General features: G+C 41.5%; 1 protein-coding gene across 6 annotated transcripts in view; it reads right to left on the bottom strand.

Moving 5' to 3' along the window:
* SNX31 (sorting nexin 31) overlaps window positions 1-15,096 on the bottom strand; it is a 96,062-nt gene that overhangs the window by 30,214 nt on the left and 50,752 nt on the right. For all 6 annotated transcript variants that reach the window (XM_078153685.1, XM_020969437.2, XM_020969430.2 and 3 more), the window contains 3 exons: window positions 13,631-13,721; window positions 5,876-5,963; window positions 1,208-1,277 (listed from right to left, as the gene is read on the bottom strand). In XM_078153685.1, the coding sequence (XP_078009811.1) occupies window positions 1,208-1,277; window positions 5,876-5,963; window positions 13,631-13,721 (249 nt within the window). The remainder of the gene's footprint in view (window positions 1-1,207; window positions 1,278-5,875; window positions 5,964-13,630; window positions 13,722-15,096) is intronic.

Below are 15,096 nucleotides of genomic sequence, written 5' to 3' on the forward strand. Positions count from 1 at the left end.
GAAAGCCATGAAAAGAACTACCTTGTCATTAACATGGGCTTTTAAAAAGAGACTGAGAAACATTTCTCACAGATCTGCAAAGATGGTATCATAACTTTCCTTGGAAGTTCAAGCATTGATGGAAATAAATGAACGGCTAGCCCTTCACATCTGACATATGGGTGGGACTGAAGCACTAGGGAATGAATGGGGCAGCAAATTGAAAACAGGGAAAGCTGGGAACTACCAATAATGAAGATTTGTTAGGAAGAAAGAAAAATGCTATAAAATCAATCTTTAATTATTTAGGGCCTAATAACATGGATTGCACAGAGATTTTGCTTCCTTCCATTGCCCAATTAATTTTCTGGGTGATTTCTTTGCTTACTAGAACTTTTACCAAGTGCTGATGGACGAAGAGGGAGGAGGTGGAAACAATTAGTCTTTTAGCCTTTTGGGTTTTTCTTTTAGTTGGATAATTATTGCTTGGTGTGGAGAGTGTGAAGGAAGGTGATGCGCAAATGATGTTTGAGGAATAACAGTTTTCAAACTACTTCTATACTCTCACTAGCCTTGGTGATGAGGAACTGATTGTAAATTCAATAAAGGTTCTTATTAAAGTGGAGGAAGAATGAACTTTGCAATTTCTTCTCAGTTTACCTTTTCTTTCATTGACTGCAACCTGTAGAGTTTGGTAATATTCTCTACTAAAACCCTGTTGGGCTTGCAAAGCCCTTTGTAACCTGGCCTCTTCCTCCTTATCCAATTCTTCTACCTTGCTCCATGGACTCTACTGCCCAGTGTGTTGTTTTCACAAAACACTCCATCTCCTGAAAACATTATTTTCCCTGGCTGCCCCCAGTGCCTGGAATGCTCTCCCTCCACCTCATCTTTGCCTCCTGGCTTCTTTCACATCTCAGCTCAAGTCCCACCTTCTGCTAGAAGCCTCTCCCCATCCTCCATCTTAGCACCTTTCCTTTGAGACCACCTCCAGTTCATTCTGTATCTATTTTCTTTGTACATTGTTGTTTGCAAGCCATCTTCTCCATTAGACTGTGAGCTCCTTGAGAGCAGGGATCGTTGGGTTTTTTTGCCTTGCTTTGTATCCCCAGCATTTACCACAGTGTCTGGCACATAGCAGGCACTAATAAATGCTTAATGCCTAACTAATGTGTCTTAAGGTCATCCTTAGAACATCCAGAAACTTAGAATGCTGATGTCGTTTTACCTGTCCATATAGAAAATTGACAGCAGTTTGGCAGTCCCTCAGCACGGAGTCAAGGGATGGATCCATATACCTGAATAATTCAAAAGCAATAAATTAATTTCTAAAACTTGGCTAGTGGAGAGCAACAGAATACAGAGGAATAATTTCTTCCTAAATCAAAAATCAAGTTGAGGAATATGTGGATAAGGGTTGGGGGATGGCATGAGAAAAAAAAGAAGGGGAGATTGGAGACCTCCCAGGCAACTTCCTGAAGAGAGAATCTAGGCTTTTTAAAAAATCAAGCAATATTTACATCTTCTTCATCCAAATGCAGTTTAAAGTTGCAAAAATAAGAAAGGTACTGACTGGAAATAGGGGTTACAATTATAGGATCACATTTAGAGCTCAAAGGGACCTTACAGACAGCTAGGTGGTACAGGACTTAGTACAACAGACCTCAAGTCATGAAGACTTGAATTCAAATCTGGCCTCAGACACTTCCTAGCTGTGTGACCTTGGGCAAGTCACTCAACCACTGTCTCCCTCAGTTTCTTCCTCTGTAAAATGAGGATAACAATACCATCAACCTCCCAACATAGTTGTGACAATAAAACGAGATATTTAGAAGCACTTAGCAAACTTTAAAACACTGTATAGGGCAGCTAGGTGGTGCAGCGGATAGAGCACCGGCCCTGACATCAGGAGGACCTGAGTTCAAATCCGGAATCAGACCAAACACTTGACACTTCCTAGCTGTGTGACCCTGGGTAAGTCACTTAACCTCAATTACCTAAAAAGGAAAAAAAATACAAAATACAAAACACTATATAAATGCTAGCTATTATTATCATTATTAGTAATAATAACTAGTCCAATGCCCTCATTGGAAACCTATGACTCAGATAGGTAAAGTGATCACACAGGTAGTAAGTAGCTGAGCCAGAATTTGAACACAGGTCCTCCCACTCCACATACATTTATTTGCCCTTTCCCCTTCGAGAGTCATAACTCCAAAGATGGTTTTATTGATGCTGATATTCAGTAAGGAGAGACAGTGTGCTATAGTGGATAGAGAGCCAGTCTCCATGGCATATACAGTATACAGTACATATACTGACTCTGTGACTCTGAGAAAGTCCCTTGTCTGTGCCCTAGGTAATGCTAATTTCATAAATGGCAAGGCATTTGCTGATTTGCATTGGAGGTTTCCTCCTGGGGATTTATCTATACCAGAGGTTCTCAAAGTGTGGTAGGAGATTCATGAAGCCAAAATTACTTTCATAATAATATAAGATGTTTCCATTTCGGGGCAGCTAGGTGGTGCAGTGGATAGAGCACCGGCCCTGGATTTAGGAGGACCTGAGTTCAAATCCGGCCTCAGACACATAACACTTAACTAGCTGTGTGACCCTGGGAAAGTCACTTAACCCTACTGCCTAGCCAAAAAAAAAAAGTTTCCATTTCTAATAAAGTAAATATTTGATAGATTGTAACTCACATAAACAAAAACTTTTTGAAGTCCTCAATAGTTTTTAAGAGTGTAAAGCAGGTATGAGACCAAAAAGTTTAAGAATTGCTACCCTAGACCAACTGATAGGTTGGTCTAACCCCTAACAACCAATAGATCTAACCCCTTCACCTTGTCATGTGGTAATAGAAGCTCAGTAAAAAACAAATTATTCTAGTACTTCAAGAATCTACAGTTTCCCGACGAGGATGCTTCCTCTATGGGTGCAGATGGCAACATTCCCTATACCTTGATAAATGGTTTCATCAGCTAGATTTCACTTTCCAATCCCATCCCAAATGCCATACCACCTGATGATGGCCAGACCTCTAGTAATGAATGTCTTTGCACTTAGCTTACCTGGTTCTCAGAGGAAATATATACAGCCTGCTACCAGTTCTTCAAGGTATGCTCCTTAAGAGCTATAATTTTTGCAGGCTTCTTCAGTGCAATATCCATTCTTAAAGACCACAGAATTAAAAACACAACAGAAGAAAGCAATGAAATATGTATATATTGGCCTCGTTTCATATCCCATTGAAAAAACGGAAGCCATTCACTAAGAGTTCTCTCTTCATCTCTCCTTATCTCACTCCTTCAAGTATCTTCCCCCACTATCTCCTCCTTCATTTCTAACTCACCTGAAGAGGTTGCCCTTCTCTTTCCAAAACCAATTGCCCTACACACACCCTTAGCTCCATCCCCGTTGGGCTTCCAGAGCAGATTTCCCCCACTTTTCCTACTTTCTTTCTCTCTCTAGTCTTCAGTCTCTTCCTATTATTTTCTCTTTCTCTGAAGCCTACAAACATATCATATCTCCACCATCCTTAAACAACTGTCACTTGGTCTAACCATGCCCACTATCATCCTATAGCTCTCCTCATCTTCTTGGCTAAACTGTTTCAGAAAATTACCCTATACTGGACACCTCTTCTTCCTCTGCTCTCACTTGCTTTGTAACTCTCTGCAATCTGGCTTCTGATCTCATCATTTAATGGAAACTGCTCTCTCCAAAGATACCAGTGACCTCTTAAATATCACCCCTTGGGCAGCCGGATAGCACAGTAGATAAAGCACCAGCCCTAGAATCAGTAGGACCTCAGTTCAAATCCAGCCTGAGACACTAGCTGAGTGACCCTGGGCAAGTCACTTAACACTGATTGCCTCAAAAAAATTAAATCTCACCCTTTTATTATCTGGCCACGTCAATTTCCCTTCTCTCCTTGAGTGTCCATTTCCTCCATCAGGGCCAGTAGCTCCGTATTGCCTCCAGGATCCAATATAAAGTCCTCAATTTGTGTTTCAGAGTCCTTCAAGACCTGGCCCCTTCCTACCTTTATGATTTTCTCACACTTTACTCCTCTCTACGCACTCTATGGCCCAGCTACTCACTAGCCCTCACCTCCAACTTTGGGCCTTTGTCCTTGCCATCCCCCATGAATAGAATTCTCTGCCTCCTCACCTGCCTCCCAGCCTCCCTGGCTTCTTCAAGACCCAGATCAAACCCCACCATCTGCAAGAGGCCTTTCTAAGCCCTCCCCATGCTGAGCTAGTGCCTTCCCTGAGATCACCTTCCATTTACACCGACTACATCTTGTACGTGTATAATTATTGCATATTGACTCCTCCACCAGAATGTGGACTCCTCAAGTTCAGGGACCCTCTTTCTGCTTTAGATAGTGCCTGGCACATAGTAACTACTTAATAAAAGTTTATTGACTGGTTAACAGAAATCCAGCACTCAATCGATAGAGAACAAGCTAAAGGTGGGAAAACCAGCTCAATCTGGTTTCATTTGGTTCAAGGTCGTCCTAGTATTATGAAAAGCATACATTACTGACAACTGCTGTCACAAAATGAAACCACATTCAAAATGATTGCAAGCTCTATGAGTCAACATGGCACTGTGGCAGTAATGAAAACTAATGTGATTCATTTAGCAAAGCACCAGTGCCTAAGGAGGTGATAATTCCGTAGTATTCTGTGGGTCAGACCACATTTGGAGTAATGTTGTTTACTTATGGACACTCCATTTCAGGAAGGACGTTACCAACCCGGAGAACACTCGGAAAAGGATAAGGAAGACAGTGGAGGGTTTCAAGGTCATCGGATATAAGGATCTGTTGGAAAAAATTTGGTGAAGCCTACAGATCCCTTCTCACAATAATGTTTTTAAATGCATAAAAGAAAATAAATCAGATCACAAAGGTAACCAATTACGTTGAAATTAAGTTGCAATTTTTGTCAGCTCTCTAAATCTTGGTTGCTTTTGTGGTTTAGAAGCAACTAAGTGGGCCTGGAGTCAGAAGGACCTGAGTTCAAATCCAGTCTCAGACTTCTTAGCTGTGTGTCTATGGGCAAGTCACTTAACCTGTTTGCCTCAGTTTCCTCAAATGTAAAACAGAGATTAATAATTGTACCTACTTCACAGGGGTGTTTTGAGGATCAAAGAAGGATATACTATAAAAAGCATTTACATAATGCCTGCTATGTGCCAGGCAAGGTGCCGAGTACCTGTGAAGTAGGTACTACACCTCACAACATATTTGTAAAGTGCTGGGCACAGTGCCTGACACATAGTAGACAATACATAAATGCTTTTTGTTGTTGTTCAGTCATTTTTCAGTCACGTCCAATTTTTCATGATCCCATTTGGAATTTTCTTGGCAAAGATATTGGAGTGGTTTGCCATTTCCTTCTCCAGTTCATTCTACAGATGGGGAAACTGAGGCAAACAGGGTCAAGTGACTTGTCCAGGGTCACACAGCTAGTAAGTGTCTGAGGCTAGATTTGAACTCAGGTCTTCCTGACTCCAGGCCTGCTGCTCTATCCACTGTGTCACCTAGCTGCCCCATATAAATGCTAGCTATCATTATTATTATTATTATTATTTTTATCCTCTCTACTCTCTTAAAATTGTCCCTCTCTCACAACCATGAACTGGCTGTAGCATTTGGTAGTACCAGTAGAGCAGAAAGAGCAATGAATTTGGAGGCAGGGGAATGCTACCAGTGTGACCTTGGATAAGTCACTTAAACCTCTGTGGGCCCCAGTCTCCTCATCTGTAAAATGAAGAAGTTGGACTAGGTGTTTTCTAAGGTCAGTTCTCTGACAATTATACAAAGATTGTTTTGGCCACTTCCATGCTATAGAGTTGTCCATAATCATACTATTGTACTCACCACTTTCTAAGTCCAACCTTACGGTTTTCCACTTCTGTGCTTTGAAGACTCACATATGGGAGTTCAAATTCTGCCATTTTTTTCATTACTAAAGAGCAAAGCAAGGGAGGAAAATAATTGGTTAAAGCATCCTACGTTTTTTCTTAGACTCTCCCACACTTTTAAAACAATAAAATGAAATAGTATTACTACTGTAAAAATAAGCAACTCTAGGATACCTTGTTCATATAATGCTTTTTTACCTTTTCCTTTCCTGGCAGCATTATTAGACTAATCAAGCCTGGTTCATTAGATTATTTAGAGAATGCTATAGACAGAGTAGATTTTAAGCACCTTGAGGACCAGGACTAGTAATTTCTTCTTGTATCCTTAGCACCTAAAAATGTTATAAATTTAATAAATATTTGCCAAATTGAATAACATACCTAGGTTTCAGCAGAGCATTTGTCAAATTCTCTTATTATGTCTTTGAGGGCAACGTGGAGAGATATGAACTGGATGGCAGTCAAGTTGTATGGACTTGGAAGGAGGTGATACATTCTGCATACAGAATGCTAGCAGATTAAATCAGTGTAGGAGGTTGCCAAAGTTCTGTCCTTGGTCCCAGACTATTCAGGTTTTTTTTTTTAAGTCAAAGACTTTGATGAAAGCACAGGTAGCATATTTATTAAATTTGCAGTTCAATTCAGTTTAACAAGAATTTCTTAAGTACTTATTAGACATTGAGATAGGCAATGTTATTAAACAGAAAAATAAATGAGATTGTTCTGGCCCTTGGGGGGCTTACATTTTATTAAGAAGTAGTAATACGTGCATAGAAAATTGAATACATGACATATGAAAATTAATCTCTGAGATTGTAAGTGGAGATATAGGGCAAGAAGTTGTCTGCTCTTAACAGAGGCAATAGTAATGTTGACGTTGATTGGCCCTGAACAAGAGATGGAAAACTGAGGATAGAGGGAGGGAAGATCATAAATAGGAAGGTGGTGAATTCTTTAGCCTGACGAAAGGTCACGGAAGTGGTTGGCCGGAGTCTTGGGGTTTGGCTTATCAATCTTATTAGTTCCCATGGGTTCCATTATCATCTCTATGCTTAGATCGATGTATCTAATCCTAACCTCTCTTCCGAGCTCCTATCTTTCATTACATCACATTTGGCCTTTCCAACATCTTGAACAGCAGCTAGGTGGCGCCAACCGGTTAGCACGCTAGACCTAGGGTCAGAAAGACCAGAATTCAAATTTGGCATCAGACACTTGACAGAGGTATGACCCTGGGTAAGTCACTTAACCTTTGTCTGTTCGGTTTCCTCATCTATAAAATGGAGATAATAACAACACCTATCTCCCAGGGTTGTGGTGAAGATATAATTAACAAATATTTGTAAAGTATTTTGCCAACCTTAAAGTGCTATATAAATGCGAGCTATTCGAACAAGATGTTTCCTAGGTATCTCAAACTCAGCATGTCCAAAAAGGAACTCATTATCTTTCCCCTCCAACCTTCCCTTCTTCCAAACTTCCTTCTTACAGTCAAGGGCACCTCCATCCCCCCAGGTTCACAATTTCACTGTTTCATTTGACTTCTCTCTTGCACATATCCAATTAATGGCCAACTTTTGTCATTTCTGTCCTCCTAATATCTCCCATGTATCTCAGGCTCTCTAACTCCCACAGCTGCTGCCATGATTCATCTCACTCCTGGACCATTACAACAGCCCTTCTGGTTGGTCTCCCAGCCTCAAGTCTCTCCCTACTCTACTCCAATCGTCCATCCTCCATTCACTTGCCGAAGTGATTTTCCTAAGGCTCAAGTCTGACCATGTTATCTTTCTATTCAATAAACTGCAATGGTTCCCTATCACCTTCAGGATCAAATACAACATTCTTTGATTGCCTTTTATGTTTCTGGAGGCAATAGGGGTTAAATGATTTGCCCAGGATCACACAGCTAGACTGGATTTGAACTTGGGTCCTCCATGACTCCAGGTTGATTGGCTTTTTAAGTCCTTCACAACCTAGTCCCTTCCCACCATTGCAATCTTCTTCCACACACTACGATCAGAGATGACAGCCTTTCCTTGAACGTATTTTTTCACTGGCTGTCCCCCTGCCTGAAATGCTCTGCCTACTTACCTCTGCCTCCTGGCTTCCCTGGCTTCCTTTAAATCTCTGCCCCAGTCCCATTTCTGCGAGAATACTTTCCTGGTCTTCTCTCCCCACCCCAACCTGCACTCCTCAGCTGCTCTGAGATGACCATTTGCACTATATAGCTTACATGTACAGTTATTTGTATCCTGCCTCCCCCACTAGACTTCAAGCTTCTTGAAGGCAACTGTGTTTTTGCCTTTCTTTGTATCCCCAGCATTTAATACAGTGCGTGGCACATAGTAAGTGAATGAGAAATGCTTGTTGACTAAATGACTGGCTAGTTACAGGAAGTGAGGCGCGTATGATTTCCCCATTCCTCAGCCAAGTCAGCTCTGCCACAAGGGAAAATAAATTACTTCTTCATAGTTTCTCCCCTATTTGCAATAAAGTTTTGACACACACAGCTGGGGGAAATAATAATACGCTAGATGACAAAATTAAGAGCCAAAAAATCTTAATAGGCTGAAGCTAACAAGATGAAAGCGAATAGGGATAAATGTAAATTTCTGAGCTTCAGTTAAAAAAAAAAAAGATCGTTCAAGTATAAGAGATGCAGCTATAAAATTTATCATTTGTTTTCAAAAGACCTAAGGGTTTTAGTTAGACATGAGTCAACAACGTGACGTGGCTGCCAAAAAAGTCAATGTGATCTCAGGCTGCCTTTGAGATGTTTGTGTCCAGAACCAGAACCAGTCTTGGTATGGCCTGACCGGGTCAAAATGTACCTGTAGCACTTTGCTCAAGATCTAGCTAGCCCATTTTAATGATGACAATTATTATTATAGCTAGCATTCATAGAGTTCCTTAAGGTTTGCAAAGCACTTTCCAGATATCTCATTTTATCCTCACAACCCTGGAAGGCTGTTGCTATTATTAGCCCCATTTTACAGATGAAGTAACTGCATCAGAGAGAGGTTAAGTGACTTCCCCAGGGTCACACAGTCAATAAGTGTCTGAGGTTGGATTTGAATTCAGGTCTCTCTGATTCCAGGTCCACCTAGCTGCCTAGGGGCTTTGACAAATCAGAGACTATTCGGGCAACCATAATTAGGAAAGAATTCAAAATTCTGCCATAGGAAGATTAGTTGGAAGAATTGCAGACATTCAATGTTGAAAAGTGAGCTCCCCCAAAAGCTTGGGGGAAGCGGTACATGTAGTAGTTGTCTTTTAATATTTGAGTTATTATTATTAATAATAATATTATATATATAGATGCTATTTATTGTAAAATAATAATAAATGTTAATATTCTAATATGTGGAACAGAGATTTGACCTGTACTGCTAATCTCCAGAAGTCAGGTGGTACAGTGGATAGAGTACCAGGTCTGGAGCCAGGGAGACTCATCTTCCTGAGTTCAAATCTGGCCTCAGATACTTACTAGCCACGTGACCCTGGGCGAGTCACTTAACCCTGTTTGTCTGTTTCTTCATCAATAAAATGAGCTGGAGAAGGAAATGGCAAACCACTCCAGTATCTTTGCCAAGAAAACCCCAAACGGGGTCACAAAGAGTTGAACGTGACTGAAAAGCTATTAAACAACAAAGTAGAAATTACAGGGAGGCAGAGTTTAATATGAGGAAAACTTTCCCAACAAATAGAGCTATCCAAAATAGAATGAGCTGCCTTGGAAATGCTCCATCCCTGGAAGTCATTAACCAGAGGCTAGATGACCACTTGAGAAAGTTATAGATGGGAATCATTCTTTGCTAGGGGTGGGACTAGTTAACCTCAGAGATTCCTTCCAACGCTGTGATTTTAGGCTTCTTGGTCAGTCAAATCAAACATTTTTTAAGCATCTTATACGTGTCAGGCACTGTGTTAAGTGCTAGGGATACAGAGAAAGGCCTAAGATAGTCCCTGCTCACAAGGGAGAAGTAGCTCTGTGACACAGTGGAGCTTGGTTCTGGAGCCAAAAGATTTGAGTTCAAATCTGGCCTCAGACACTTACTGGCTGTGTGACCCTGGGCAAGTCACTTAACCTCTGCTTGCCTCTGTTTTCTCAACAGTAAAATGAGGATGACAATATCACCTTCCTCCAAGGATTGTTCTGATGATCAAATGAGATCATTTGTAAACAGTGCCAGCATATTATTGTTCAGTAATTTCTGACTCATCATGATCCTGTGCACCATATTGTTCATGGGATTTTCTTGACAAAGACACTGGAGTGGTTTGCCATTTCCTTCTCCAGTAGATTAAGGCAAACAGAGGTTAAGTGACTTGCCCAAGGTCACAGAGCTAGTTAGTGTCTGAGGCTGATTTGAACTCAGGTCTTCCTGACTCCAGGCCCAGCACTCTAACCACTGAGCCACCTAGGTGCTTAATAAATGCTTATTTCTTTTTCATGTTTTTTTTAAGTGAAGCAATCAGGGCTAAGTCTCTTGTCCAGGGTCACATAGCTAGTAAGTGTCAAGGTCTGAGGCTGGATTTGAACTCAGGTCCTCCTGACTCCAAGGCTGGAGCTCTATCCACTGTGCCACCTAGCTGCCCCAATAAATGCTTGTTTCCTTCCTTCAAGGAGCTCACAGTCTAACGGAGGAGACAATATGTAAACAATGATGTACAAACAAGTTATATATGGGATAAATTAGAGACAACCGAGAGAGGGAATGTGTAGAATCTGTAGAATGTGGGATTTTAGTTAGGACTAGAAGGAAGCCAGGAAATCCAGGGGGTGGAGATGATGACAGAGAACCCTCCAAGAATGGAGGACTGTCCATGAAAATGCCCGGAATCTGGAGATGGAGTGTATCATCTGAAGAACAGCAGGAGGCCAGTGTCATTGAATCACACGGTATTTTGGGGAAGGAGAGGCATAATGTACAAGAAATGGGGAGTGGGTTTCAGGTTATGAAGTCCTTTGATAGTTAGATAGAGGATTTTATAGTTTATCCTAGGGGGAAGCCATGGAGTTTATTGAATGGGGGAGTGGTGTAACATAATCAGACATTCTTTGGAAAGATCACTTCGAGAGCTAAGGGGAGGACAAACTGGAATGGGAAGAGGCTTGTAGCAGGCAGACCTATGACAGGCTATTGCAATAGTCCAAGCATGAGGTGATGAGGGCCCATACGAGGATGGTAGGAGTGTCAGAAGAGAGAAGGAGGGATATATGAGAGATGTTGCAAAAGTAGAATCAACAGAATTTGGCCATAGATTGGATTTATGGGGTGAGAGAGCGAGGAATTGAGGATGACCTAGGTTGTGAGCCTGGGTTACTAGGGGGATAGTGATACCCTCAACAGTAATCAGGAAGTTAGGAAGAGGGGATGGTTTGGGGCAAAGATAATGAGTTTAGCTTGAACATGTTGCATTTAAGACATCCACAGAACTTACAATTTGAAATGTCTCATTAGAAATTGGAGATGGAAGACCAAAGGTCAACAAGTAAGTTTGAGAATCATTAGTATAATTATAATGACTTAATCTATGGGAGCTGATGAGACCACCAAGTGAAATAGAATAGATACAGGGATGGGGAACCTGTGGCCTCAAGGCCACATGTGGCCCTCTAGGTCCTCAAGTGTGGCCCTTTGACTGATTCCAAACTTCACAGAACAAACCCCCTTAATAAAAGGATTTGTTCTGTAAAACTTGGACTCAGTCAAAAAGCTACACCTGAGGACCTAGAGGGCCACATGTGACCTCAAGGCCACAAGTTCCACACTCCTGGAATAGAAGAAGGCCCATGACAGATCCCTGTGGGTATGGTTCTCATCGTTAGCAGGTATCATTTGGGGAAAGATCCAGCAAAGAGGACTGAGTAGGAGTAATTATACAGGGAGAAAGAGAACCAGGAGAGAGTAGTATCCTTAAAATCCAGAGAGAAGAGAGTATAAAGGCAGAAGGTGAGGATGACAATGTCAAAACCTGCAGAGAGGTTAAGGAGGAGGAGAATTGAGAAAAGGCCACTGAATCTGGCAATCATAGTTTTTCTCTCCTCCTCAACTCCTGCCTTCATACTAGCATGAACACATACGGTCAATCCTCAACTTTCACGGGGGCAATGTTCCTAGAAAATGGTGTGAAGGTCAAAAACATGAATATTGATACATTGAACCTATGTGAAATAGGGGGTTAGGTTCCCAAGACCACCAAAAATAGTAATCTTTTGTTAGAGATTACTGAAAATATACTTATCTACATACAATTCTTTACAGCAAAACATTAATTTTGATGATGCGTACTTTTCCTAACACAGTAGCCATGAAATAACCTCTAAAATGCAGTACACAAAATAAAATTGGTAACATGCAAAACATTTTTTCTCATAGTTCCCTAGAATTCTGTCACCTTTTTGTGTTAACATCTCAATTAAAAAAAAAAACATTGATTTCAGACAATATTCATTTTTCATAACACATGAAATCTACAGTACCATACATTTGTTGCTGTTGCTCAGTCATTTCAGTCATGTCTGACTCTGTGACCCCATCTGGGATTTTCTTGGCAGAGATGCTGGAATAGTTTTGCCATTTCCTTCTCCAGCTCTTTCCTGACACTCTAGCTAGGGTCTTATACAACCATGCTCAACATCCTCTTCACCCTGAAGATGCCTCTGTCCCTATGGCTCCTTCTTTGCTGAGTTCTTGCTGGGGACCACTATTTCAGGAATAGCCCATTCTCACTTCCTCACTCTACTCCTGACACTGTAGGTACCCCCTCTTCTTCTCTATCCCACCCCCTGCTTTCCAGTTCCCTTTTATGTGTAGTCTTTCTCTACTGGAATGTAAGCTCCTTGAGAACAGCTTACTCATTCATTCATTCTTTCTCTCTCTGTTTCTCTCTCTCTCTCTCTTGCTTAGATTTGTATTCCCAGCACTTAGCTTAGTGCCTGGTATATAGTAAGTACTTAATAAATGCACACACTCTCTCTCTCTCTCTCTATCTCCACAAAGCAGAGATTATACGGCAACTTGCTGGAGATGTTGCAGAACCTGTCTGCTTTGGAAGGACTAGGTTACTTCTGAGGTCCCTCCCAACTCAGATCCTGTGAAATCAGCTGAAGAGAATAAAGAAGAGTTTGCATCTGGTCTAATGCTCTCTTATATATGACAGGGACCTTGCTAAGAGAGAGAGAAAAAAATTATATTACTAGCATGGGACCAACGGACATGGGCTAGGGACAAAGAAAAAAGTGTTTGTAGTTCTCCCAGACAAAGACTGCTCCATTTTTGTCTTTGTATCTCTAGAACCTATCACACAGAAGGTGCTAAATAAGTGTTTATTAACAAATTGATCTTTGGAGTCAATGGTTAAGATTTGAATGAACTTGTAGCCAAGGGGATGATCTGGAATCCTAAGTCCTGACTAATCCACATTGGTAGTTCTCATCTCACTCTTAACTTCTTTTAGTTCTAATTGGCTGAGAAAAGAGGTTGGAGAAGGTGTCAGGACACTGATCACCCACCTATCACTACCATGTCAACTGATAGACAAATATTTATGATGTGCCAGGCATTATACTAAACAATGAGGATAACATTACAAAGAGTAGAACAATCCCTACACACAAGGAGCTTACATTTGAAAGAACTGAGTTTAAATGCCGACGTTTTCCTAAGAGGCATTGTATCCCACCTCTGTCTACACATCTTACCGGATAAGGCACCATCGCTGTGGAACTGGATCAGGAACAAGCTGAAATACCCACTAAGCTCCTGAGACAGTCCTGTCTTGTACGACACAATCTGAAAAAGAGGAATGTCAGCTCTGTATCTCCTATGAAAACATGCATTTGGGAGTTTCCTGCCAATAACAAGTACTTACCAGACTGATACAGTTTCAACTACTCAAAAGTTCAGTGGAGAAATACCACACTTGATCCATGTCATTCATACTTGCCAGTATAGAACAGTACCCATTCCCCATGAAAATCTACCTTTAAAAGTCTGGTGAGAAGTAGAGTGCTATGGTGGACAGAGAGCTGTCCTCAAGAGTTCAAGTCCTGACTCCTTCACTTAGTGGCTGTGTGACCAAGGACAAGGTACTAAGCCTGTGAGTGCCTCAGGCAATTCTGTTGAACTGCAAGTCAAAAAGCAGGTGCTTTCATTGGTTCCTTGGTTGTTGCTTGTCCTTCAGTTTTGATGAAGACCAATGACATCATGATCTTAACATATGAGTGATGGCCAGCCTTACTCTCTCTTCCAGAGTCATAGAAGTTCAGTGTCAAGACAGAAGTCATTGGTAGTATGTTTCTGACTGGGGGCTCCCATCTCAGTTCTGCTTCTGATTCTCTGAACTTTGCTTCCATGCCTCAGTTGCCTTCTTACCTTGGAACTTCCTCCAGGTTCTTCTCTCCCTAATATCTCTCTCTGCCCCTCTAGCCCCCTTCTTCCTTTGGTGAGCTTCTCCCTGGAACTCCATTCTGGAGAGGGGCTCAGGCCTACCATTTTCTCCCCTCTTGGCTCTGCTTCTGACGCTCCTGACTTCACGACCACCTCTCACTCCTATTTTCAGCTCCCTTCTGTGTGTTGTTGTCCTCAATTAGAATGTAAGCCCCTTGAGGACAGGGTCTGGCTTTTATTTTGTACTTGTAGTTGTATCCTCAGTGCTAAAACAGTGTGCCTAGCACATAGTAAGCACTTAATAAAGGCTTGTTGCCTGTTGCCTGCAGTGCTGAAATCATCAGAGTACACACACACACACACACACACACACACACACACACATGGCTGGGGTTACCAGATGACCAGCAAAAGAGAGAATTGTAAAAAGTGTACTGGCTCTATACTAAAAAGACTGGGTTCAAATCCTGGCTTTGCAACCTGCTACCTGCATGATCCTGGGCAAACCACTTACCTCTCTGGGCTTCAATCTCCTTTTCTGTAAAATGAAAAGGTTCAGCTAGTCTGCTAAACCTACAGACCTCTTCTCAGAATGTTTTTAAATAGTTGAAGGACATGACAAATTTTCAGCTTGAGATTAGTGAAAATAATGATGTATTTTTTCCCATCCAAATTCACAGACCCTGTGAAGTCTATCTATAGACCCCTTGTGGGTCCATGGACCCCAGGTTAAAAAACCCTGGATTATGATCCATAAGGTCCCTTCTGGCTCTAAGTT

This window comes from Phascolarctos cinereus, unplaced genomic scaffold (genome assembly GCF_003287225.1).
Source record: "Phascolarctos cinereus isolate Bilbo 61053 unplaced genomic scaffold, phaCin_HiC Scaffold_4;HRSCAF=312, whole genome shotgun sequence".
Classification (NCBI taxonomy): Eukaryota; Metazoa; Chordata; class Mammalia; order Diprotodontia; family Phascolarctidae; genus Phascolarctos; species Phascolarctos cinereus.